Source organism: Aspergillus pseudoviridinutans (genome assembly GCF_018340605.1).
Source record: "Aspergillus pseudoviridinutans IFM 55266 DNA, scaffold_6, whole genome shotgun sequence".
NCBI classification, from domain to species: domain Eukaryota; kingdom Fungi; phylum Ascomycota; class Eurotiomycetes; order Eurotiales; family Aspergillaceae; genus Aspergillus; species Aspergillus pseudoviridinutans.
This window is the reverse complement of record NW_025091286.1, coordinates 2,374,611-2,399,811: the sequence shown is the minus strand read 5'-3', so window position 1 is coordinate 2,399,811 and position 25,201 is coordinate 2,374,611. Positions and strand designations below refer to the sequence as shown.

The window sequence follows — 25,201 nt, the reverse complement described above, 5'->3', positions numbered from 1 at the left end:
GGCGGTCAGAGCAGCAATCATCGGTGCTAGCCAGAGCGTGTGGCAGCTATCCGAAGATAGAGTGCCATAGGGCCGATTCTTAGCTATCCTGCAGCATGCCTTTAGGTCCTTGTTTACGTCTTGTCCTGAATATAGATATCCTGCCGAGGCAACGGGATTGTCTCACGATGAAAGAACAAAACGTCCATATGCCACCCTAGATGTCCGTAGCCCATCGGCAGATTCACGAAACGGAAAAGTGCCGAGAATCGGAGGATTCCCGCCTCATCATCTTCTCTATTTGTACTGGTCCTTCTCCTGCAACTTCCACCATTTATTTGCAACAGCCATTGGAGATCGAGCTCTCTATCCGGATATTTGCTCCACTACTCATTTTCGATCGGCTACCCGATAAAATTTTCATGTCTTTGACGAGGATTGAAGAGCCCTTTGCATGTGGTTTATAATGCTGCCTAGACGCCTCGGACAGCTCATTCACTCCTCTAAACCACTTAACCAGAATGTAAGACTATATCGACGTTTCATATCTCGCACATCTCCATTATCCAAGAAGCAAAACAGCGTTCCAGCAGCATATTATCGCGGGGGGACGTCGCGCGCCATCTTCTTCCGAAAAGAGGATCTACCGTCGGAACAACAGAAGTGGGATGACATCTTCCGCGGTACCATCGGCAGTCCCGATCCATATGGACGCCAGTTAGATGGCATGGGCGGCGGCATCTCTAGTCTGTCCAAGGTGTGCGTGGTCAGCAAATCCGACCGGCCGGATGCTGATGTTGATTACACCTTTGTTTCGCTAGGAGTGAAGAACATGGATGTTGATTATTCCAGCAACTGTGGGAACATGATCAGTGCGGTTGGACCATATGCAGTCGATACTGGTCTCTTTCCCGTGGCCGACGATTTCAACACTGTCTCTGTCCGAATATTCAATACCAACACGGAAAAGGTCATCCGCTCTACGTTCCCTGTAGTGGAGGGGGAGGCAGCAGCAGCCGGTGATTTTGCTATCGATGGTGTGGCTGGAACAGGCGCTCGAATACAGCTCGATTTCATTGACCCTGCAGGCTCCAGGACGGGCAAATTGCTGCCAACTGGGAAGGTTGTTGATTGCTTTGACAACATTCCCGCATCCTGTATCGATGTGGGCAACCCATGCGTTTTCGTGCGTGCTTCTGACTTGGGAGTTCGAGGAAATCTGGCACCGGATGAGATTGACGCGCATCCTACTCTACTCCCACGGTTGGATTCTATCCGTCGGCAAGCTGGCGTGAAGATGGGGCTGGCTAAGACACCGAAAGAGGTGCCTGGGAGTGTTCCCAAGATCTGCCTTGTATCATCGCCGTCAGATTCTTGTACTTCTGGAATGATGCAGACGTCGAAGGATGTCGATCTGGTGGTTCGCGCTCTCTCCGTCGGCCAACCACATAAAGCCGTTCCCATCACCGTCGCTTTGGCTCTTGCGACGGCTGGAAGAGTGTCCGGCACTGTTGTGGCCGACGTGGTGAGTGACAAAGCAGTCGATCCCGCTGGCATTACCTTAGGCCATGCAAGTGGCAATCTGCTCGTCAGCGCGGATTTTGATACCGAAGGTCATTTACGCTGTGCGACGGTCTATCGAACAGCGCGTCGGATTATGGAGGGGCGTGTCTTCTGGAAAGATACTTCCGCGTGAACACCTGAAATATATAAATTGTTGTAAATATGGGGTTTGCACGCTGGTTCGGCAGCGTCCACATTGTTAGGAGATGTGTTTATATTGTTTGAAAACGAACGTACGACTAGTGAGATTCGAATGTACATATCTCCATTGTATAATATTAGAATGAAGCATCATTTAAAATAAGGGCTGGCTGCGCCTCCCTAAACCGCGGGGAAACATTATCGGATGAGTCACAAAGCCTAAGCTGTAAATATAAAGATCATCGACTGAGATTAGCTCTAGCTATCCATGGTGAATATTAGGCACTTTCAAAGTTAAGATATCAATACTATACATCGGCTCACGATGACAGCCAACCGGCGCGCCTTTCTTCTCCCCGAAATCCGCCGTTCTATCATCGAGTGGGCAGGGGAAGAGCCATACGACCACGACAGCTTCTACGACGCGAAGCGCGACAAAGAGATATCATGTTCAAGAGAATATACCCTTCTGTGCTGTGGTCTAGTCAATAAAACCTGGTGTCACGAAGCGATGCGCATCCTCTGGAAAGATCTGCATCCGCCTTTGTGGTGGCCGAATAATCTGCCAGGTTATTTCCGGCCTATTACACCAGATCGTCGCCAGTTCACGCCAATTTCGTAGAAAGGGCATTTCTTCATGCAGTCATGGATGGAAATGACGATAGCAACGAGACTTTGCAAGGCCTGGCGTTTCCTAAACTACGATGGCTCCATCTATTCGTGGACTTCCACCAKAAGTACATTCCCCTGATTCAAGGTCATTGTATCGAAAAGCTTGACGTGGATCCTCGTTGTGAAGTATGTCCAATCACCAATATGGACGCAGACACCATGAGTGCGATACTGGAGCAAATCCCGGTAGGTTCATGATTCCCGCTTCGCTGATTTGCGTTCGGGGGCTTATTGGAGACAAGGTTGTATTCCCTGATGTTAGGGTCTTGATATTTCTCGGACACGGCACAGGTTTACAGAGGAGTATTGCAGCGTTTGGCTGCTCGGCTTCCACGACTCGAGAAATATGATCATCGTTGCTTAAGTGAGGTGGACGAGCGATGACTACATCAGCACCATTTATGCGCACGGCTTCTGAGGAACACAATGGAGAACGGAAAGATCACAATGTACATGCAGATCCGCCATCGATTGGCGGTACTTACTTCTTCACCTCGTTGAGCATCCTGACCAACACCTTCTGCAACCGCTTGACTCCCTCCATCAGGCCCCTTTCGTCCTCCCACGCGAAGCAAAGTCTCAAGCATTGATCTTGAGACATGGAGGATTGATCCCCGGGGACGATAAAAATGTCCCCATTGCCGAGAATCAGATTCTCCTCCCGCAGTGCTCTTTCAGTGACATTGCGAGAAGTGAGTGGCTGGGGCAATCTGACCCACACAAAAAAGCCTCCAGCATACAATGCGTCACTTGCATCCGTATGTATCTCGACTCCAAGGGGATACAGTCTCTCCTTGACCGCCGATACCAGAGTGGAGTGTCGGCGACAGTATGTTGGGATCAAGATTTGTCTTATATGCTGCGTGACAGAACCATCTTGTAGCATTTCATCAACGAACGTCGACATGAGTTGAGATGGAGGGCCCCCTGATACTGTAGAGCCTCTGCGTAATTCGTGTTCAGCCAAGAGGACAGCCATAGACGGTAGGGAGAGTCTTACACTTGTGACAAGCCATAAACTAATTGAGGCTCTCCCTCGGCCCAACCAACGCGACAACCAGGGGCAATGATCTTGCTAAAGGTCCCATTACTGACGACATTACCGAAGATACCCCGCGGTCCACCATCAAGCGTCCGATCTAGATCCAGGACGCGAGGGAGGATGGAAACCCATGAATTTCCATTATCTGGAGAATGAGCGGCAGACCAGTGCAGAAAGTCGTAGACATCGTCGCAAATTACTAGAGCATTGAATTTGCGAGCTAAACGGACGAGAGCCTCTCGCCTTCGGAGAGACATAGTAGCGCCCGTGGGATTGGAGAAGTTGGGCACGCAGTAAATGACGTGTTTGAATATCTTCCGGTAGCGTTCCGGACGCTTGTATCCTTCTCCCTACGTGGAATTTAGCTGTGGTAATTTTTGAAACGGTTTCTTCAGCTCACCATCTCTGCAACTGCCTCGTCTTTAGCGAGAGCGCGTTCAAGAAACTCCATGTCCATCCCCTCCTCGTCCTCAGGGACAGCCCTTAACCTCCGGTAGAACCCTGCATCCTCAAAGATCCTGAATCCAAGATKGTAAGACGCCTGTGGCATCCATATATACCGTGTTTGCGATGGATCAGTGAAGACTTGGAGGATACTCGACAAGTTCTGGCTGGCTCCCCCGGTTATGCAGATGCGATCCGCTTGAATCGGCTGGGAGGGTTTGTAGTATCCCGTCAGCCACTCGGCAAGGTGAGTCCTGAGCGGTAAGTGACCTTCATCCGGCCCATAGTCTAAGCCGGTTACTGTGACTTCCGGCTTCGACAAAGCCGATACTGCAGCATCACTTAGGCGCTGGGTGGGGAGAAGAGCCGTGGCGGGCGAGCCTTTCAACAAATCGATACAAGGAGTTGAAGACATTGAAGGACAGCGAGAAAGGCAGAACCTTGTTGAGGACGGAAATCCACGAGGGCCCTGGCGCATTTATACACTGATGACGACTTGGGTTTGCCTCTGACTTACGTGGGGATACAGGATTTCCGTTTTGGGTAATCAAGGCGATTCAACCAATCACAACATGCCAAGCAATGGATCCAGCGGGAGGCACCAAACGATGGGTTCTCCGTGCGTCCTTTGAGTCCTTGACATTGGCAGCTGCTTATATATAAATTCTTCTTCCTTCTTCTCTTGCGCCTTTTTCTTTGTTCAGACTTGATTTGTGATTCATAACCCGTATAAGGCAGCGACACAATGGAACACATCAAAGCGTTCGCTGTGGAAAAGGCAAGTAGATTACTGTCAGGTGCATGAGTCGAGGTCTGACTCTCACAGTGGATGGACGAGCATGAAACATGGGCAACTCATAACCTCGCTGAGACTTGCTGTGCTTCCGTCTCACTCGATGATCTTCTGGTCTTCGCGGGGAACAAGGACAGAGCTAGCCTTATCGACTTCTCCCAGAAGCAGACCTATGGAGCGATCCGGGGCAGTGATGCCTTGCGCTCAAACATCGCCAACCTCTACCGCGACGAGGAGTCCGAGCCATTATCAAAAGACAACATCCTTATCACGAATGGCGCTATCCAGGCCAACTTCTTAGCTCTATATACCAATGTTGCTCGGGGTGACCATGTCATCTGCCACTATCCAACCTACCAGCAGCTCCACTCCGTTCCCGAGTCCTTCGGCGCCGAGGTCAGCCTTTGGAGGGCAGACGAGCAGAACGGATGGCGGGTCAACTTGGACGATCTGAGATCACTGATCAGACCAAATACCAAGGTCATCATCATTAAGTGAGTACTCTAGGAGCCACAAGTGACTCCGACGTGAAGTGAAGGTGGACCTGACAAATCCACAGCAACCCTCAGAATCCGACCGGAGCTGTCCTGAGCCGCGGTGTGCTGCAGGAGGTTGTAGATATTGCGCGCCAGTATGGCATCATCATTCATAGTGATGAGGTGTACCGGCCGCTTTTCCACTCCCTGCAGGACGGGCAGGAAGAGCCGCCTTCCATTCTATCCTTCAATTATGAGAAGACCGTTGCCACTAGCTCAATGAGCAAGGCTTTCAGTTTGGCCGGGATTAGGCTGGGCTGGATTGCGTCCAGAAGCCGGAAAATCATAGAGCAGTGTGCGACAGCCCGCGACTACACTTTGATTTCGGTGAGCCAGATCGATGACCGGATTGCGGCACGCGCAGTGTCAGAGCCCACTGTGAGTAATATTCTCAAGCGTAACCTCGACTTGGCAAGAAGCAATCTAGAGCTCCTCGATGGCTTCATCGAGGAATTCGCCTGGGCTGCGCGATGGGTCCGTCCACAAGCGGGCACCACAGCATTCATCAAGTTCGTGAATAAGGACAACCTTGCAATTGATGATGTGGAGTTCTGCAAGCGTTTGCAAGCGGACTGTGGAGTGATGTTCGTGCCAGGCAGCAGGTGCTTCGGCGAAGACACAAACTTTAAGGGCTATGTCCGCATCGGCTATGTGTGTGAGCGTCAGGTCTTGATCGACGGTCTGGAAGCGTTGCGGAAATTCATGGCTGATGCCTATCACTCTCTGCCAGTGGCCGTTTGAGGAGCGGTAAAGTAGATAGACGCAACTATGTACTTGCATCAAATAGTGAAATCATCACAATGTCATAGAAAATAATATCCATTGCCCATGGTTGACCCAATACGATGCTGAGACGAAGGCAGTATAGAGTGTGTTCAAAAGAGAACAAGTTCCAGCCCAGACTGTGCAAAGTAGATGTCCCAGCGCGAGGATGCGCCCGACTCCCAGTAACGAGCAAGAGCATCCCTTGCTCTGGTAAAATTCCCCATACCCATGGTCTGCATATTCACCATCCTTGTTTGGATAGCTTGGCGTTCGCGAAGATCGTCGGTCTCACAACCGGCACTGAAAATGGGCCACAGGATGAGGACATTTGCCGGGGAGAATGGTCTGATTGCCTGGACGTTGTCGAGAATGGCCGCCACCTGCGACCTTACCTTGGGATGGCTTTTCGGAAGCAATTCGACTCGACGATAGAGATGTAAAAGTGCTGAGTGGATGAAGGAGAGATGTGTGTTGTGCAGTTCGGATGCCAGAACTTTATCATGGGTCGCGAGTGTGACCGCCGACGGAGACTGGTTGGCAATGGAGAGTACTTTTCTCTCGATGTCCTGCGCTTCATCTGTCAATTCCTCGGAAATGGTAGAGGATGGCTCCGTAAAGGTTTCTAATATTGACTGCTCATGCACGTTCCGCCGCGCCAACTGTCCGATTCGCGCCAGCAGAGGCATTAGCTGGGTTGAGTAGCCGCAGATCTCATCAATCTGACCAATGTCACAATCGGGACTCCGACTCAGGTTCCAGTACTGCCCATCGTTGACACATCCTTCATGTGTACCTGAGAGGCCCGCTAGGATGTCGAGAGTAGCGAACCACTTAAGAAGACACAAAGCAAACGGGTCAATTCCACCGTCCGTTGCCCTCTGCCTCTCAAGCAAGGCCGTAAGTAATTGCATTACTCCAGACAGATGGACCTTCCAAGTCCGAGCATTGCCATTACACACATCATTGGTACATAAAACCATCGCTGTCATGGCGGTTTCAGGCTTGAGAGTCTCGGCCGGATCAGCCAGGGCTGCACGTAGACCCGCTACTGCGAGGTCCGTAAATTTTAAGATGGTCAGTTGACTAGCTGACGGCTCCTGGACAAGTCGAGCGTGATGACTGCACGAGGCTGCGAGAAGTGCGTGCAGAAGATGCGGCGTTTCCACSGCAGTGGCGACCAATGTCTGCCCAAAAACGGGCGGGGCAAGAGGGAAAAGAACTCGAATGGTCTGAGTAGCAAAGTGATGCATGAAAAAGTGAGAGTCGTCAGGTGTCAGACACTCCAGTGGATTGAGCGATGCTCGGAGCGGTATGACGCTCCTTTCGGTTGCACATGGGTTTCTCGACTTGCCACCCACTGGAGAAGATTGCCTACAGTGACTCCGAACAACGACGAAACTAGAGTCATACTTGCACTCTTTAGGGAATCGGATGCATCTAGAGCACACTGGCCTCCGGAGGTCACACTATTGTAAGAGATGAGCGAGAGCGACCAATTGAGGGGAGTCAATGTGGAAATACTTTCACTTTTTTGCGTCGGCATTCAGAGCAGCCATCGCGTCTGCGAGGCAAACGAAAGCTCTGACGCGTGCCACCGGGACTTCTGCCAGTCATTGAAGGGCAAGATGATGGATCACGGATTGTCGACGGCTGATCGATAATTCTGCCCCGTTGATGCTGCCAGTAATCGGGTCGGGAAATCGCCGACCGGCGACGGCGCTCACAGAAGAGGAGCACGTGCCCACGAGACAAAATTTGAAGCCTCAGGCACCAACAAACATAATCTCTCTCCCACTGGTGAACTCCTCAATAGTATTGTTTACGAACACTCGCCGACTATCTTACTGAATAGCCAGAATTACTGACCAAACGTTATTGTCGATTGCATCCTGAGTACAGGGAGTCAGGTGAAGTGCGATTGAGATCAGATCTAATCACTATGCATCTCAATAAACCTATGGTCAAGGTAGGCTTAATATGATATTTTCACACTTGGCCTTCGGATCATCATTCGGCCATCACATTCACTCTCGTCACTGGCCCTTTATATACCTTTTTTGCATGTAACTGGTAATACACCAAAGAGAGCAGAATGACGCACCCGAAGATCGCCATGCTCCAGTTCATTGTAGACGGATTGACCTGCTCGGTTAGAGGGAAGAAGCTAAAGGCCCAAATGACAATCAAAACAAGAATGGAGACGGTGTCAACAAAGGGAGTAAATCTTCCCATGCTCCAGCGGGCGGGAGGAAGTGGCTGCTTGCGCCAGCGACGCAGTCGAACGCAGGTGATGGAGATGATGTACGACGAAAGGAGAGCCGCCGTGCCTAGCGACATGATGGCATTGAACGCCACGGACGATCCAATATTGATCAGGGAGAGAAGAGAAACAATGACCAAGCTCACGCATAGCGCATTTAAGGGAACGGCGAAAGTCGGGTTGACCTGCGAGTCGTCATTAACACCATTCCGTCATCCGCTGGGAAATAAGCCCACCTTTGACAGGAAGTTGGAGAAGGGTAGCCCCTTGTCCCGGGCAAACGCATAGACCTGGCGAGATGTGGTGGCAACATTACTGATTGCAGCACAGAACTGCATGGCCATGATGACCACCGTCATCCCAGTGGCAGCTCTGACGGATCCTGTCGAGTTGAGGAAGACTTGGATGAATGCAAAGCCCGTCTGAGATTTCAACACGGTGTCAATATCCCCAACGCAGAAGGCGAGTGTGACGATCATGACGAATCCTGTAGATCCGTTGAGGATAAGAGTCCAGATCATGCCAAGGGGGAGGACTCTGGATGCGTCACGGATCTCCTCGGCTATTCATCACATTAGTTGTCAATAATCTGCCAGGGTTCAAGAATAGACCTACACATGTGGACGGCTGAGTCAGGACCTTTGGTTGTACTTATTGTCAGCAGATCACACCCCCAGTATCTTGGGGATAGTCGAACATACCTATCAAGGCATAAATCGGTCCGACTAATCCGACCAGACAAGCAAGGCCGTTATTTCCCCAGCCGCCTCGATCTTCAATGGATCCAAAAACTTCTGATGCGGCCGGTCTCGGCGAAAGCACCCAAAGAGGAATCAAAATGCCAAAGAATCCAAAGCAATGGATGACCAGGATGATCCCTTCGATCAAGGGCAGTTTCTGCGCCAGCAGGGTGTTGAACAGTAAAGCAATTAATGCCACTGCAATGACCAGCAGAGTGACATGCCACGGCTCGTAGGTATAGGTCTCAGGGTAATTGATGGCAACCACTCCGACCATCATGTTGGCGACTGTATAGCAACATCCGGCGATTCCAGTGTGCCATCCAAGCACACAGACCCAGCCGGTTATGTAGCTCAATATGCACTGACAACTGAGGGGTGCAAACTCTGATACCCAGTGATATTGGCCGCCGGATGTTGGGGCCCTATTAGTCCATTAGCGGAGGGCCTGCGGGACGAGAATCGTTATCAGGCAAATAAATACATGGATGCCATTTCAGCCATCGACAGAATGACAAAACTGAACCCGGCGAGACCTCCTAAATAGGTGTATATCATGCCTCCCTTGCCGCCATTTATCAAGCCATAGGATGCGCCACTATTTCGATCAGTATTCTGCCCATCCCACGTATCTTCGGAGCAGACAGGGGAGAAACAAACAAAAGGACCGCTTCCCAGGTACACATCAACACCGCCGTAAACCCCAGGACTGACAGAAATCGGAAATTGCGCTACCTTGGGTTTAGCAAACATTGCAGTGCTGTTCGACGTGGTCCCATACATTCAATTCCTGCTGTCTTCCCACTCGCCGCATATCCTTGCGATCCTGCGCTGTTCCAGCCTTTGCAGACACCTCATCTTCATCGGCAGTGGTATAGACCACTGACTTATTTTCTGCCCACATCCTGATTCGATAGGCAACCAATCCCGACTGAATTCGACCAACAAACAGAAGAATCGCGAATGGCAGTTGAGAATGTTAGAAAGAGGATAGAAAATGGAGGATTGCTCAGGGGCGCCAGATCTCGGGGCGGAATTGGTTGAACCACCATGGTGCACAAGTGGTCATCGCCGCACTTAATTGTGCTAAGCAAGGGTAAGGTGCTGGTCGTAATATCAACCCGGACAAATACGACCCCAAGTCGAATTCTGATCCTACTCTGCTCCAGGATCTTGCAGGTGTCCTGCTTGTTTTGCCTCTTATCCGAGACGTTTTATTGCACACGCAATGCCGATTTAATATAAAGCCAGCTAAGCGTTGGCTGAACCCCTGTCTAGTCTCTGGGACGGCGTTGTGACAACTCCACGCCCTTGTCTTAATCAGTGTCCATTCCGTTATAAGTGCGTCCTTTACAGGGCTTGTTTCGGTCCAAAAATGGCCGATCACTCAGATATTTCTCCGGATGATATTAACTCACGTTACAACCCCTGTTGGAGGAATAGCTCGGGGTTGGGCCTCGATTCCAGCCCTGTCCGTCGTATCCAAATCCGAGAACATTGATTCTCGAATGAATATCATCCTTGCAACCGGAGAAATCCAAGGTGCCTTTACACTTCCTCGAACATCCATCATGTCGCTTTGTGCTTGTTCAACTTCTTTAGAGATCTGCCGTCTCCGTTTCTCCTCCTCAATACAAAGATGCCCAATATGACGGGTGACGCGCCCTTTGTGATAACAGCAACAGATAAGTCCGGATCAATTGCGATTGCAGCCACATTGTTCATGTCATGGATGGTCATTGTCTGCTTGATCCGTCTCTATATGAGACTCACCATGAATGGGCCGTTGGGAATGGATGACTGGGCCGCTTTTTCTGCAGGCGTAAGTCAAGCCTCAAAAGTCTCATTTGGGCAGATTAAAGCGGACGAAACGCACTGACGATCTTGCGACCAAGGTTATCGGGATATTCCATGTGGTGATGATTATGAATGCTCTGTCCCATGGACTAGGCAGATCTCATCGGGAGAGTTCTGACTCCGAACTTCAAAAGGCTGGGAAGGTGGGTTGCCTACCTTGGTAGTTTTGCAGAATATTGCTCATAGCTTACCTCTGAAGGCATTGTATACGGCAAATCTTCTGTTCCTCGCCGGTCATGGGTTAGCAAAGATATCGGTTTGCAGACTTCTACGACGACTCGGTCGAGAAAAGGTCTATCTGCTTGCTTGCAAAAGCAGTCTTCTCATTGCGAGTCTTTGGTCCATCGCTTCTATTGTGGCGGTAGCCCTGAGCTGCCCCATCAGATACCTGTGGTCCGTGGAAACTCAGTGCCATGAGCTCGTAAGCTCTTCTCAAGTCTGGCTGGACATCGTGGACAGAGCTGAGATTCACAATATAGAATACCGCTTGGAAAGCAATTACGGCATTTGACGTCCTGATCGAGGCACTCCTCGTTTCTCTTAGTGTGTCCCTCGTATGGGCACTTCAGATGCGTCGAGAAGATAAAATGACTGTCATCCTCGCTTTTGGTACTCGAATGATGTATGTCGAATCTCCCACTGCGCTGAACTCGAAAATTAACCAGGATTTTGTAATTCTCAGAGTGATCATTCTGACAATAGTCCGCCAATCCTTCCTCAATACCGGGCTCCGGGAGAAAGACCTCCCCTTGTCTCTGGCCCACACGCTGATTGCGACGGAGGTTTTGTTGCACTGCAGCATTATGCTAGCAACGGTGCCGTGCCTGAAGCCATTTATCATTGCCTTCAATACGGGCTGGGGCCAAGGAGTCGCAGCGACTCCAGGAACCTCATACTACAAGCAGACCGAAACAAGTGCATCGCAAGCGCATCCAGAAACTCCAAAGAATGAGGATGAGCTAGACCTGGCTATAACCACACAGTCTCTGGAGAGTTATAACTCACAACAACTGATCATCCTTCGAACGCAAGAGTGGAGTCTGAGGGAAGAGTTGGAGATGCGACCGATGGGAGGCTGATTTATATCACTCAGATGGAATACAAAGGATATCGATTCGTCTATACCTTCACGTATAAATTTGATTTCTCCACCGAGATTCCTTCCGCCGCCGGAGACGCCAAGTCCAATTCTTCAATTGTGACTCTCTAACCATTGGTAGAGCCCTTTGTAGATCGGCCCCGACATCTGTTCGATCACGGAACCCAAACTTTCGATACAGAGGAGCAGCAGCGTGATGCGCATCCACATAAGCAGGTACCCCCTCTTTATCAGCCCGATCACAGCCCCATTGGATTAACATAGACCCGGCACCCTGTCGTCGGTAGTCTGGGTGTGTCACCAGCATGTCAAGATCTAATCTAAGGGGTCAAACTCTGTCAACACCGTGGAGTCGAACACTTACAGTAGAACTGCTTATCACCGAATGACTGGTTTCGCTCTTTTTCGAGCAACCCGAACAGCTCGTCGCAAGCCTGATGATCGGATTCCTCATGCCAGGGGGGAAACCGTTGTGCACTTTGCTGCGGATTCAGATCCCATCTCGCTTATGCAACTATAAAACCAGGTGAACCGATATCCACAACCTTGAGATATTTTCTGTGTGGGGTATGAAGTATATCCTGCCGATGTGTTTCTTTCTACCTCTGCCGGACTCCTGGGGTATCTGGGAACATCTTCAGATTCTGCGGGATGCTGAACGTCATCAGGGAGTTGACGAAAATGGAGGGTCCACGGTGGTTATTTCGTGGATGGACGCCCAGTTTTGTGAGACTGTGGCCGCAGACGACGGCCACTTTGGTCTTGCTGGAGCAGCATAAACGGTTATATCGTGCCTTTACGGGTTGTGAGTAGGAGGATTGGATATCGATCTGTTGTGCTCACTGTCTCTTGTTCAAGCTGTGTAGCATTGGATGAATGTTATTATAGTAGGAAGATGATCATTGCTTTGGCGAATTCCGAAAAGCCATTAAGCACTTTGCAAAGACATGTAGAGTGTGCACACTCTAGTTGAAACCAGTAGTAGGTCTTACTAGTCGAAACCGCTCGCTATTCCGTAAAGGAGGACTCATCCACGGGAGAAGGTAGTCACCGTACACTACCTCGACAGAGTCGAATCCACACTTTCTGAGGACCTTCGCCGAAGCTTTATTTTCCGTATCGCACCAAGCCTCGAGAACATCGAATTCAGGGCGGGCCTGCCAGAATACTTCCTTAAATGCCGTCAAGGCCTCCGTGGCAAACCCCAGACCCCATGTATCTCGATGAAAGATGAACCCAAGCTCAGGCACCGGGTCTGATTTCCAGGTCCCAATCCACCCCAAAAATGCTCCAGGAGCGATGTAGCCGCTAGGAAGTCGCGAGTGTTCCCTGTTCTGTCTCAAAGCCTCGATGAGATTTGGATCCAAATCAGGACGGAGTAACACAGCGTAGTTCTCGCCTTTGGGATTGATCTCGGGCAAGAGTTCGGACATCCATTCTCCAGCAGACTCTAAAGTATTGCAGGGCCCATGGCTGCTCCATTTCGTAGCCTCTGAGTCATTCCAGACTGAGAAGTAGCCAAGCAAATGCTCTTCAGTCAAGCGGACCAACTCCAGTCGAGATGTTTGCATTGTAAATACCGGCTCGTTCTTGGGAGAGAAACAGATTCAGGAGGACAATGAGTGAGACTTTCAAGAGACGGGAAAAAGGATGGCATTTTAACCGGTATGCGAAGAGTCGGCGTCCGATTTAGGAAAGGGGGCGTTTCTCTTCTTCATGTACACACTTTTCCCTCCGGTCTAGGCTTTCATTGTCGAAGCAGAGAAGAATAGTGGCGTTTCTGAGCAATATGACTCACTCAGTGATGATGGCCCAGCCTTAGTCTGACATGGTCAATCATCCTCGTGGTCTCTGAGGCGGCTTGGTTTGAGCCTGAAATCATCTGCATAATTAAACATGCACAGCACACAAATTTACATAAGCAAAAATAGAGCCGCTACCTCAGGCGTCAATAGCCAAAAAGACCGCATCTTATCGTCTTCAGGGAGTCCCTGTTAGCCAGTCTGATCAACTCATAATAGCAGAATAATCGGACGAACGATTTTAAGAAGGCATCTCATGCCAGAAGTCGAATCTTCACCCCGTCCTCGCCTGCGGGCCAAACGAGCCTGTCTACACTGCGATCGGCGTCGGGTCCGCTGCAATGTGATGGAGATGGAGACACGCCCATGTCATAAATGCCGGTCGATGAATGTAGCGTGTGATTTGGGAATTTCTAAACGCGGAAAGTTAGTGCTCTTTGATCTACTCCAAGGCCGATTCCTGAGGTTCCTAGGTAAACTCGTAAGAAAGGGCACCCCCGCCAATATACAATCTCCCGCTTCGACAGTCCAGAGCGTACAAAGATCTGGCAGTCAATGCCGGTTCTTATTTGGACAGCCCCATAATTATACGCCGACTGAAAGACACAACAATGAAACAACTGTTACTCGGCAACATACGGTCTCTCTGGGGGAATCTATACCGGAGCTCAGTAATTGCAGGAATATCCCCCGGCTCGACGAGCTTTTTCGAAGGTGGATATCGTGCGATGCTTGGTGTCTTTGGCCATCTTGATTTCTCCAATGTCCGGAGACAGGGGTAGGATAATTACTCGTCATTTATCAATCATTTCAACACACCTGGGTTAAATGTCCGCTCATGACAAGGGTCAGAGACACTCAACCTAACTAATATTCTCTTCTCTCCCCTGTCTAGCTCCAGTTTTTCCTTGGACCAAAAAATGAGTTAGTTATCAAGTACTGCCGTGTCATGCTGATACTTTTCTTTCACAGTCCTAATTGTATACGCCATCCGAAGATACACATGACTTAAGGTACGTGGAATAACCTCAAAGAGGGTGTTTCTAGATGCTGGATGGGCCGAGCTATCATTATCAATCGGATCAACTAAAATAATTGATTAAACATACGCAACAAGAAAAGCCGCTCACTGCTTGGAATGTCCGAAACTTCCACCAGGATGGACAGAATCTGCGATCCCAGCGAAAGGTCTTCGAAACATCTGCTGACACTATCTCAAAAGGTAGGTAGGCAGAGAATTCAAGAAACTCTCCTCGGTGATACAAGGTGATAGCCATGGCTTGAATAGACGGTCCAGATGGCGTCCATTCGTTCAGCTTATCCAGCCATATTGATGCACCTAGGAGAATGGATTTCGTGCGCACCGTCGACTATTGCGAAAGGACAATCTTGAAGAATCTGTTCGACCCTATGGACAGTCCAACCAGGCGGCTGTGCAGCATCTATTTGTACAGATTTTTGGATCTCAAGCAGACGTGTCTAACTTTGATTAGGACAGTGTTGCTGAAAAATAGATTGATTATTCATCATGTTCGCACCCACACTCCATAGTCACAAACATTGCATCTGCGGACTATTCCAGCCAAGACCATCTGCTCATAAACGCAAAGAAGTCAATCTGGCTGGGCCTGTGTAATCACCACCACTGAGTTTGCCGCTGAGCTAGGAATTCTGAGACATTGATGGATCTACCCATTCGGTGGTGCGTTCTCCATGAGCACTTGTGACTGTCAGTATTGTACGTTGAATAATGCGTATGGGCTCTGCAGAAGACTGATTATCTGCCAAGTCTGAAACGCCCAACTACAACAGAGACAACCCCAGTCCAGCAATTGCCATATGCCTCAATTTCTGCTTGGCACCATCCGTACTGCCTTCCAAGGACATCGATATTTCTAAATTCTGCTGGTTTGTAAGCATGACTGCCGCACACATTCCAAGTTGACAGGACCAGATGGTTTCCCATTGTACCAAATTGGCCCGCCACACTTGGGTCTTCCACTCGTAACCCGTCCGAAACCAATCACCCTGTTAGGTGGACTGACCCCTTTGGAGGCGCTAGGAACAACTATTCCATCAATGCACAGAGTATGAGGTCCATGAATAGCACAATGGGTAGAACAGTGCTGCATCGATTGTCTCCACTCAGGCATTTACAGAGGTGGTTCGACAACTCCGGCAAGGCAAGGGCCGCCCTGATCTGATCTGGTCGTAAGGAGGAATTAAGGAGGAATCCTGACGTATGAACACGCCATTGTCTCTCGACTGGGCCCAGGGCCCCAGAGAAGACCGATCCTACCCGAATAAATCGAAAAGACCCTCGTGCAGATGGCGACTGAACGGGTCCCACTCGTTGCGGCTGTTGCCGACGCAGAAGCCGCCATCGAAGATGTGGATGCTACCACTCTTGCCATTGTTATAGAATGTTGGTAAGATGAATAGTAATCATTATCATAGAACTAATAATCCGGTAGGCATATACGGTACGTTTGGATGGGTTGAATTATCGGTCAGCTGGTCAGCAATGGGCACCGCTTTGTGGCAAACCATGGGAATACCGCGACATTGATGGCTCGGTCATCTTCGACAGAGAATAGATCGGTAAGTTCTTCTTCGGTCCCAAGCTTTTGTGGAATTAAAAGAATCAATAACTCGGCAGCAAACTGGAAATATATGGGGACCACTTGAAAGAGAAACATGTCTTAGTTGAGATACTCCGTAGTCTTGGTGTTATTTATCGCAAAAATGGTCAGTTGACACTTGACAGTCCTCGCGGAATAACCTGCAGATCTGCGCAATGATGTCAACCTGAAACATATCAGCCAATCATATTGCGTTTATGTATGCCCAAGGATATATATAGCATGCCCCTTGAAGATCATTTCCTGTCTTAGTGTAGGAAAATTGCGGGGATGTGGATAACTGCGGATTCCATTGGAGGATAAAGGCATTCAGCCATCCGTACAGAGTAACACTTGGCCAATCATCCCCTATTCTTGTACTTCGCCGAGGTGAACACTGAAGAACGCAACGTGGAAGCAATAGATACCCATGGCGAGGGAAACCACCCTGGGATCCATCATATCCGACCTCAAAAGGTCCCAGTTGAAGATATCTAACATCAGCGAGGCAAAAAATTACCAATCATGCATGTCTCAATGTGGGTCCTCTACCTCTAGTTTGTTGTTTATGACCTCAATCAACAATACTGAGAGTACTCCGTAGGTAGTGAATGAAGTACCTGAGACAAGCAGATACTGGTCTCACTTAGGTTACATCGAACTAAGGGACATATATTCCGGCGGCACTCGTAACTGAGTCTCTGTCGCAGTATAAAGACAGCATCTTCCCATCTGAACCTCTCAATTTTCATCCTCATCACAACATCATCTGTTCTTCCTACAACCTTGAAACTCCAGATTTCCAAAATCCTCATCCACACCACTATATCCACGATGAAGCTCTCTGCCATCGCCTCTGTTAGCTCTCTCCTCGTCGGAGCCCACAGCCTGCCCACTGCCGCGGCCAATGACAATGGTCCCTTCCAGGTCATGGCCCTCCGCTCCGCCTCTCCCATCCACTTTCTCGGCATGACCGCTTCTGGAAACAGCTTTTGGTTGGGCGGCAAGACCACAACCTACTGCCCTGACGTCGTTAAGCAGCAGGGTGCCTGCCCCGAGGGCACTCAGACTGCTCTGTATACCAACGCCTTGGTGAGTCTTCACCTCTCTATCATGCTATTGTTACGAATCTTGCTAACCTGTCATAGGACGTCTCGGTTCCCGGTGGCCAGCAAATCTACGTTGACCCCTCTGGTGCCGTCAAGTTCACCACCGCTCACTCCGCCAGCATGCCTCCTGGCTCCACCGTCGAGGGATTCTCCTACACTTCCGGCGACCCCATCGGCCACTGGAACTTCAACGGCCAGGGCGCCACCGGTTTCATGGCTTGCCCGACTAAGGGCGATGCTCCCGCTCCCTACCAGGTCTTTGCCGCCATCAGCTCCGCGACCGTTCCCACCGGCAATGTCGCTGACTGCCTCGGATTCGATGCGGCCGCTATTGCCTGGACTCCTTCTGAGGGTCAGACTGCTGCCGCTTGGCAGTACATCTAAGACTGAGACAGTATCTGTATGCTTTATTAATAAGTGTAATGGCATCGGTTATTGGGGCGCAGATGGGACGGACTGTTGAAGAATGGATGGGGTCTTGTACATACTTGCATATATATCTTGCGTCGTAGCATTCATTGAGCCATTCAAACAAACAACAATACGAATCTCTAGACTACATGTCTAGCCCTTCCATTAATGTTTGTTTTCAGAATTTCATATCATTAATTACCATTAAATTCCCCAGAAAATGAATTATCCATGGATACTAAAGGTTCGTACGAGTATGTTGACATTTGATCCGGAGATATCATCACGTGGCACTGGAGACGCGTGACGTCAGCGGAGAAAGAGGAACCAACATCAACAATTCAACAACTGCCAGATGTCATTCTGTCGTACATCCTCAACATTCATAGCTCGATAATGGGTAGCTGGCCTTGGCAGTCAATTCACAATGTACTCAAATGGGGCAGCGCCAATGTCGCCTTCACACTCTCCCGCTCCCTCGGAAGCCTGGACCCCGGCTCGGAGACCCAGTCTCGAACCAGAGCGGGAGATTCTATCAACACGGGGCCATAATCTCCCTGGATTACTTCGCCAGCGATCGCTTTCAGTTCCCCCTGCTACTGCTCGGGATGAGTACGTTGTAGAGGGTGGCGATGGCGCACCCTTCCGGGCCAGACGCGAAAGTCTGCCAGTCTCTCTCAGAGGAATGAGCTTGATCGGAGCAAGTAATCCGATGTACCAATGGTACGACACCTCTCATCTCAAAATCGTGTCATATCTTTGACAGCAGGACAGGCACCGCTATTATAAATCCCCCGAGGAGCTGAAAAGCATGAAAAAACACCTGTACGTCAACGATCGTACACACACAATATCGTCAGGCCTAAACTGACACTTGCAGGCGGAAATACTACGAACGTACCAATGAGCTCGTGTCGCAGTATCTCTACATCGATCAATTGCTGGACTCATCGCTACCACATCGATTGATAGATGAGTATACTCATGATCACGATAAAGTCGCCCACCTCTCGACAAGAGGCCGAGAGCAGAATGGTGAGGGCTCACCTGTAGACGCATCAACCCGGAAGGTCAAAAGGACCCCTCGGAACTTATACCGTGTTCCAAGCGAGCGGTCACCGCTGCTACCGCCAACCATCGAAGAGGACGCCCCTGTTCCCCAAATCCCTTCCCCAGATGTTCGTGAGCACGTCAACAGCGGCGATCGCATCATCACAGTGGCCATCTATATCAACTTGCTCGCCAATGTGTTCTTGCTGGGTGCCAAAATCGCCGTCATGAGCTTGACGAGTTCCATGTCCGTATTGGCCAGTTTGGTGGACGGCGCGTTGGACTTTCTCAGTACGGTTATTGTGTGGATGACAACCAAGCTTGTTCAGCGACAGGACCGGTACCGATACCCCATTAGTCGACGGCGGCTGGAACCTCTCAGTATCTTGGTGTTTGCGGTGGTGATGGCGACCTCGTTTGTGCAGGTGGCCATCACCTCATTGGGGCGGTTGCTAGGCCCTGACCACCAGCTGGTGGAGCTCTCGCTACCATCGATTTTGATCATGGCTAGCACCGTCGTAGTAAAACTGCTCTGTTGGTTTTGGTGCCGATTGATCAAGAATACTGGTGTGCAAGCCCTAGCGCAGGACGCCATGACGGACGTGGTCTTCAACTTTTTCAGTATTCTCTTCCCGCTGGGTGAGCTGCATGTCTTTACCTGTTCCGACGTGAACTAACAGATAATTAGTCGGCTTCTTTGCCAAATGGTGGTTTGTGGACCCCCTTGGTGGTCTCCTGCTCTCGGTCTACATCATCTGGAACTGGAGCGGGACCGCAGCCGAGCATATCCGCCATCTCACCGGCGCCGCTGCCTCGCCCACTGATCACAGCGTCCTGCTATACATGACCATGCGGTTCTCCAAAATCATCACCAAAATCCAAGATTTGAAGGCCTACTATGCGGGGGATCATCTCAATGTCGAAGTGGACATTGTTGTGGATGAGAGGACGAGCTTGCGCGATGCTCATGACGTCGGTGAGAGTCTACAGTACATGCTGGAAAGCGTGCCCACTGTCGACCGCGCCTTTGTGCATCTGGACTATGACCCGTGGAATATCCCGAGCCATATGAATCAATTGGAAGCGTAGTTTGTGTATCCGCGCGATTGCACATATGTCTTCGACGATATTGCTGAATATAGGACCGGCATCCCTTTGTACATACATTGTCTGGTCTGAGTACGCTGGTACGTGGAGTGCATGATACGGTATAGACACCAGACAGCCAATCACATATTGAATGCATTTTCCAGGGGACAGAGAACCGACGTACGAGTTCAATTAGTATGAAGAGCTTGCATAAAATATAAACAGCTCATGAGCTTTGAAGGCAGTTGACACTGTTTGGGTGGGCATTCTAGTGCGCGACTCAAACATTCCTGGCATAACCAGTCTGCATGCCACTGTAGATACGTAAGACAGAGGAATGTGGCGAATATATCCAGCCTTGCACTCACGATGAAGAGGACTTCTATCATTTGTTTCTGTCAACCACGTGTCCAATGACAGGTGCTGACAACCTGACAGATTTTGATCTTATCCACTCAAGCACGAGCTTGTGGATACTATGCTGTATGTGAGACACGCAGCGGCCACCAAGATCAGATATTCGAATATGCGAAGGCCTTCGCGAGTCTGATGGAATGCAGCTAGCGCTTACTGTTTACTGTCAGCTACAAGCCAAGTGATGCTGTGTTGTCTCTGCTTTTCGCGGTTCCAAGGTACTTCGCTGCCTACTCCAAGGCTACGGCTTCTTCCTGATCCTGCTGGACGAGGATAACCATACCGAGCACCTCAGCTGTAAAGGATGGACTTCGAACGATTCATCGGATGCACAACTACAAGGCAGTTTACTTTTGCAGAGGGTCCGAGCTTCCAACATTCGCCACAGCACCGTCGCATTCTTCTCTGTCTCACGAGATGTTTATGCATTCCGCACAGATTAGAAAGCTCGTGATTTGGCCCCTTCGAGTCCAGCCATGACTGATGATGGCGAAAGCCCTGTAGGTGGCTTGGCCCCGCGACTACATAATTGCGGGACTTGTTTCCTTTAAAGCGGACGCCACCTGGTGGCAGCAGCCTCGGTTCCCAGGTATTTCGCGGCCTATACTTGCAGCCACGGACCTCATCTCGTTTATCATAGATAATGGTGCTCGAAACACCCTTTCAGACCCCTGCCAAAAGAAAAGAGCAATGTGCGAACAAGAAGCCCTCGCTAGGAATACGCGTCCCGGTAATCTGCGTTCCATTTTCCCAGTGTCTCTGATTCACTCCAACCCATGCTTTTCTCCATGCTTTCCCTGCGGCCGGGTATCTCCCCGTCCTAACTTTGCCAATAGGGGCAGAGGGCAGATGTACGACGACCCACGGATTCACAAAAGCGGCCATCTCGTGACTCGTTGAGTCGACAAGTCAAAAGAATCAAGTCGAGCCCCCGGGAAATTCAAACGCCTCGGCGGCAACCAGCAGTCCCAAAGGTTGACGAAAGACACCTATCTAGAGAACAAGACACTCGAGACCTTCACTCCCGTTGTCCAGCCCCAAGAGACCGGTCTGCGGTACCTCTACAAGACGATACATCGCCCTGTGCTCGTGCAGCTGGGAAGAAGGACATTTTTCGACGTCGCGGGCTGGTGTCAAAAGCGAGGAAGAAACTCGGTCAAGCACAGCTGGAAATGAAAGGGATGACTGGACTTCCTCAAGAGCTGTCGGAAAAATTGAAAGACGGCGGCGAGTGTGTTGGATGAATTTCAAGGCGATCGAGTTGCTGCATGTTCGTAGAGGAATGGTTTATACAATATTGCGAGTAGTTTCTTTTTTTAATTTTAATGGTCATTGAAATCTCCCGAACAGAGGCAGCCAGGGTAGGAGCGCAAAGAGAGAAAGGATAGCAGAGCGAGGACAGCTGACTAGTCCATTGAAGTGACATCCTTGAAGACTATCTTTAGCATTTAATGCTCAATAGAACAAGCTGTCTGGAGAATCGATATGGCGGCAGGTTTGTGACTTAAGGACCTGTCGATTTATCCATCAGAGATCCCCAATGTACGCCCGTGACAAGCTTGTCGATCTCAACTGGTTGTCTAGTTGATTAATTCAAATGCGATAGGTTCCGTCGTGACTGGGAGGGGAAGACGATGGGTCAAGTAGCTTGATTCCTATCTACTTCCTCCTAGAACTGTACAGCTGAGAGTGCTCTCGTGTCATCGCGAATCCAAGAAACCATGGAATGGCCCAGATCTAGGTCATACGCACGCCCAAGCATTCTCATCGGTGTACTTGCCAGGTCCCACATATTGATTCCGCTTGGGATACTTGCAGTGCTTGCGGCGATACTCTATCTTACCATCGCTGGACTTCTTGGAGCCGCGCACATACTCGGGCGCAATACCTTTTTCTACCCACTGCACCATTGCCATCAACACGTTATCTTGCGCGTCATCGCCGGCATATGTAGACGATCCCTGGCCGATGGAAGCAGCACCTGTCCCCGGCGAACAATGGCCCATTCCACTAATGGGGAAGAAGCGATAGAACTGGTCCAGCTGCGAGGGACTCAGCCCCATGGTATCGGCAACGTGCTCGTAGTACGCCTTGGAGCTATCCGAGGTGATGATCGGATCTTCCAAGCCGTGATAGTGCAAGACCTTGCCGCCTGCCTTTTGGAAACCGGAGATATCTCCGTCGAAGGTGGAGATCTGGAAGGGATCTTGCGCATCGGCTGCCGCTGCGTCGGCAAGCGTCCAGGTAGAGTGGTCCCAGTTGCTGTTGTTGTAGACGACGTATTTGTACCAGTCATCTCCGTACTTGAAGCCCTTTCCGCTGTAGTAGATAAAAGACGCGGCGAGTTCAGAGCCGGGCTGCATGCGAGGGTACAGCCATTTGCCGTCCAGGCCATACATCGGGGAGAAAACCTCGTTGACGGTATTGGCCTGCACACCCGTCAGGCAAGAGGTGGTGTTCGCTGCAGTGGAATTGCAAATGAGGGTTTCGAAGATGGGCTGGCAGAGATCGGTGTCTTCGATGATACCGTCGACTGCGCCATCGAGAGCATCGCATTGCCGGATAATCTCATTGTGAATCATGGACCACTGCGCGCTTGTTACAAATGTCTTTGAGTCTGGCGGCCCGGTGATTTTCAGGAATCGAGAACCCCAGCTGCCCAGGTTGACGAAGTTGAAGGCCGGTGCTCCGGCCACCACGCCATCAAAGTCCTCTGGGAATCTCTGGATAGACTTCCATCCTTGCCGGCCGCCTGTCGAACAGCCCAGATAGTATGAAGTCTTGTATCCTTGGGGATAGAATAGTTTGGTCAGCTCTTTACCCACCACTGTCCCTGTGTGCAGGGCTCGGTAGGCAAAGTCCTCGATGACTTCGGGGTTGTTCAGGAAGTATTGACCAGTGTCACCAAAGTGGCCATTATTGGTCCCGATCGTTGCGAACCCGTATTGACTGGCATAAACCATGTCCGCATAACCCACGCCTGACGTCTGGTCAGTAAACGTGACCGAGATGGGAGAGTGTCACGAACAGCCATTCAAACCTCCATTTCCTGTACTCAAAAACCTTCCAGTGTAATTGCTGGGCAGCCAGGCCTCCATGAAGATCTGGCTGTTGCCCGAAGTGGTCACGTTCAGTGCAACCTGACAAAATTCGATCTTGCTGATCGATGAGCTGGAGGMTCCGCCGCAGATAGGCGGGTTATAGGCCATGGAGATGTTGGATCCAATGGGAACATAAGTGGTAGAATGCACATGCACGTTGTCAATGCGGATTTTCTTTTGGAATTGTTGACAACGAGACTCGAAGCTGGTAGAGTTGCCTGCTGCAGCGGCCGAGGCCAGCCCGATCAGATAAAACGACCATTGCACCATGACTGAAGCAAAGACAGAGGCAGAGGTTATAATTGCTCACTGGCAGGATTCTGCGATCAACGAGATTACTTATGCATATTTATAGTCCTTTTTCATCCCTGAACCCCAGCTCCACTTCCCCGCATTAACAAATTATGAGGGTAAATGGATGCATCCACTCCGCACCCTCAATGGTGGGAAATCCGGAGACTAAAGTGAGTCGGCAGATCTTCAGCATCAGCTGTTGCCGTGCCTAGGCTTTCTGTCTCGGGCCAGGATTCGATGCCGTGCCATGCAGCCGATTCGACAGTCGGCGTGTCCTGCGACACGCTAATTAGGCCGATATTTATCCGTAACGTGGATGATTCAAGAGTTTAGCAAGCTTTCATAGTTATCCTAACTCCTTTTTGCCTAATTGCAAGCCAGAGGAATTGTGGTCCTGGCGCAGCACCTATCACTTCAACGGCTGGTTTTACTGCAAGGGTCACTATATTGCGTCTCCTTTTACATTCCAGCTATGCAGTACCTMGGTAGAATATGATAGAAATACAGCTAACTCGATTAGTCAAGGGACAACAACCTATGCCCTCTTATCCTTTTGCGTCTTGTGCACCCACACGTAAACAAATGGATAGATCGTCTCTGGAATAAGAGTCGTAATAACAATCCCAATGCTCCACGGTGTCCAGACATACCCCCAATTCTGAGGGACATTAAGGTATCGCCAGAGGAAGACCCCATAGGCAGTAAAGCAGCCCAAGTACCGCGTGAGCCTGATTATTAGCAGCGACCTTTTGACGTCGTACAGTGTACATACCATATCTCTAAAGAGTGCCCCTTGGTGCTATGATCCTTCCACAACTGATACAGACATATCCACCCAATGGGAAGCTGCAGGATGATTCCAGTCCAATACGCAGTGACCTGCTGCCGCTCATCTGGATATCTCTGATTTAACACCCAGAGAAATGCAATTCCCGCAAGGCAGCCCAGGATCATATTCCGACGGAGGACCCGTCGCTCACCCGGGGTATGAGCCTTCCGAAGTGCAACAATCACAAAGCTCAGATCGAGCTCGAACCAAGCCAGAAAGGCCAGCTTCTCAAAGCGAGTAGATGTGGTTGTAAAGGCGTAGAAGAGCTCATACGCCATTGTCAAGCAGCTCTTATATATCAATTGTTGTACATCAATGCATGGGAGTGGACATACAGAAATCGGATACTTCCCCAGCGAGCACCCGGGTAGGTCTTATCGGCATAGGTTCGTATAATGCAGAATAGGTAGCAGAGTGCATAGAGCACACCGCAGCTGATGATGAGGCCATCCTGGACAAATAGGTAACTCTCGGGTGGGTTCTGTCGTTGGTCGGCGGGTTGGACAATGAGATGCCGAACCTTTTGTGCCAGCTCGAAATTAGACATGGTTGATCTTGGTTGATTCCGAAAATCTATACAGCGAATATGT

At 50.1% G+C, this 25,201-nt stretch overlaps 13 protein-coding genes across 13 annotated transcripts; 6 read left to right on the top strand and 7 right to left on the bottom strand.

The window, feature by feature from the left end:
* Positions 1–433: 433 nt before the first annotated feature.
* On the top strand, positions 434–1,675 carry Asppvi_009268 (DUF453 domain protein; the record flags this gene model as incomplete). Its single annotated transcript, XM_043305125.1, has 1 exon — positions 434–1,675. The coding sequence occupies one exon, from the start codon at positions 434–436 to the stop codon at positions 1,673–1,675; it is 1,242 nt and encodes a 413-aa protein (XP_043161060.1).
* A 1,161-nt stretch (positions 1,676–2,836) lies between these two features.
* On the bottom strand, positions 2,837–4,256 carry Asppvi_009267 (aminotransferase-like domain-containing protein; the record flags this gene model as incomplete). Its single annotated transcript, XM_043305124.1, has 3 exons — positions 2,837–3,299; positions 3,356–3,747; positions 3,798–4,256. 3 exons carry the CDS (start codon positions 4,254–4,256, stop codon positions 2,837–2,839), a joined length of 1,314 nt encoding a protein of 437 aa, XP_043161059.1.
* Positions 4,257–4,670: 414 nt separating this feature from the next.
* Positions 4,671–5,911, top strand: Asppvi_009266 (putative aminotransferase; the record flags this gene model as incomplete). The annotated part of the gene is made up of 2 exons (XM_043305123.1): positions 4,671–5,128; positions 5,194–5,911. 2 exons carry the CDS (start codon positions 4,671–4,673, stop codon positions 5,909–5,911), a joined length of 1,176 nt encoding a protein of 391 aa, XP_043161058.1.
* Positions 5,912–6,045: 134 nt separating this feature from the next.
* Asppvi_009265 (transcription factor domain-containing protein) lies at positions 6,046–7,185 on the bottom strand (the record flags this gene model as incomplete). Its single annotated transcript, XM_043305122.1, has 1 exon — positions 6,046–7,185. One exon carries the CDS (start codon positions 7,183–7,185, stop codon positions 6,046–6,048), a length of 1,140 nt encoding a protein of 379 aa, XP_043161057.1.
* Positions 7,186–8,407: 1,222 nt separating this feature from the next.
* On the bottom strand, positions 8,408–9,215 carry Asppvi_009264 (uncharacterized protein; the record flags this gene model as incomplete). Its single annotated transcript, XM_043305121.1, has 3 exons — positions 8,408–8,757; positions 8,811–8,834; positions 8,897–9,215. The coding sequence occupies 3 exons, from the start codon at positions 9,213–9,215 to the stop codon at positions 8,408–8,410; spliced, it is 693 nt and encodes a 230-aa protein (XP_043161056.1).
* A 188-nt stretch (positions 9,216–9,403) lies between these two features.
* Asppvi_009263 (uncharacterized protein) lies at positions 9,404–9,688 on the bottom strand (the record flags this gene model as incomplete). The annotated part of the gene is made up of 1 exon (XM_043305120.1): positions 9,404–9,688. One exon carries the CDS (start codon positions 9,686–9,688, stop codon positions 9,404–9,406), a length of 285 nt encoding a protein of 94 aa, XP_043161055.1.
* An 895-nt stretch (positions 9,689–10,583) lies between these two features.
* Asppvi_009262 (uncharacterized protein) lies at positions 10,584–11,871 on the top strand (the record flags this gene model as incomplete). Its single annotated transcript, XM_043305119.1, has 4 exons — positions 10,584–10,757; positions 10,831–10,935; positions 10,992–11,213; positions 11,272–11,871. 4 exons carry the CDS (start codon positions 10,584–10,586, stop codon positions 11,869–11,871), a joined length of 1,101 nt encoding a protein of 366 aa, XP_043161054.1.
* A 985-nt stretch (positions 11,872–12,856) lies between these two features.
* Positions 12,857–13,462, bottom strand: Asppvi_009261 (GNAT family N-acetyltransferase; the record flags this gene model as incomplete). Its single annotated transcript, XM_043305118.1, has 1 exon — positions 12,857–13,462. The coding sequence occupies one exon, from the start codon at positions 13,460–13,462 to the stop codon at positions 12,857–12,859; it is 606 nt and encodes a 201-aa protein (XP_043161053.1).
* Positions 13,463–16,021: 2,559 nt separating this feature from the next.
* Positions 16,022–16,290, top strand: Asppvi_009260 (uncharacterized protein; the record flags this gene model as incomplete). The annotated part of the gene is made up of 2 exons (XM_043305117.1): positions 16,022–16,108; positions 16,168–16,290. 2 exons carry the CDS (start codon positions 16,022–16,024, stop codon positions 16,288–16,290), a joined length of 210 nt encoding a protein of 69 aa, XP_043161052.1.
* Positions 16,291–17,148: 858 nt separating this feature from the next.
* Positions 17,149–17,807, top strand: Asppvi_009259 (IgE-binding protein; the record flags this gene model as incomplete). Its single annotated transcript, XM_043305116.1, has 2 exons — positions 17,149–17,406; positions 17,463–17,807. The coding sequence occupies 2 exons, from the start codon at positions 17,149–17,151 to the stop codon at positions 17,805–17,807; spliced, it is 603 nt and encodes a 200-aa protein (XP_043161051.1).
* Positions 17,808–18,261: 454 nt separating this feature from the next.
* Asppvi_009258 (cation diffusion facilitator family transporter) lies at positions 18,262–19,973 on the top strand (the record flags this gene model as incomplete). Its single annotated transcript, XM_043305115.1, has 4 exons — positions 18,262–18,557; positions 18,609–18,659; positions 18,715–19,523; positions 19,573–19,973. The coding sequence occupies 4 exons, from the start codon at positions 18,262–18,264 to the stop codon at positions 19,971–19,973; spliced, it is 1,557 nt and encodes a 518-aa protein (XP_043161050.1).
* Positions 19,974–22,129: 2,156 nt separating this feature from the next.
* Positions 22,130–23,758, bottom strand: faeB-1 (putative feruloyl esterase; the record flags this gene model as incomplete). The annotated part of the gene is made up of 2 exons (XM_043305114.1): positions 22,130–23,367; positions 23,428–23,758. 2 exons carry the CDS (start codon positions 23,756–23,758, stop codon positions 22,130–22,132), a joined length of 1,569 nt encoding a protein of 522 aa, XP_043161049.1.
* A 559-nt stretch (positions 23,759–24,317) lies between these two features.
* On the bottom strand, positions 24,318–25,158 carry Asppvi_009256 (uncharacterized protein; the record flags this gene model as incomplete). The annotated part of the gene is made up of 3 exons (XM_043305113.1): positions 24,318–24,510; positions 24,555–24,899; positions 24,947–25,158. 3 exons carry the CDS (start codon positions 25,156–25,158, stop codon positions 24,318–24,320), a joined length of 750 nt encoding a protein of 249 aa, XP_043161048.1.
* Between the last annotated feature and the right edge of the window lie 43 nt (positions 25,159–25,201).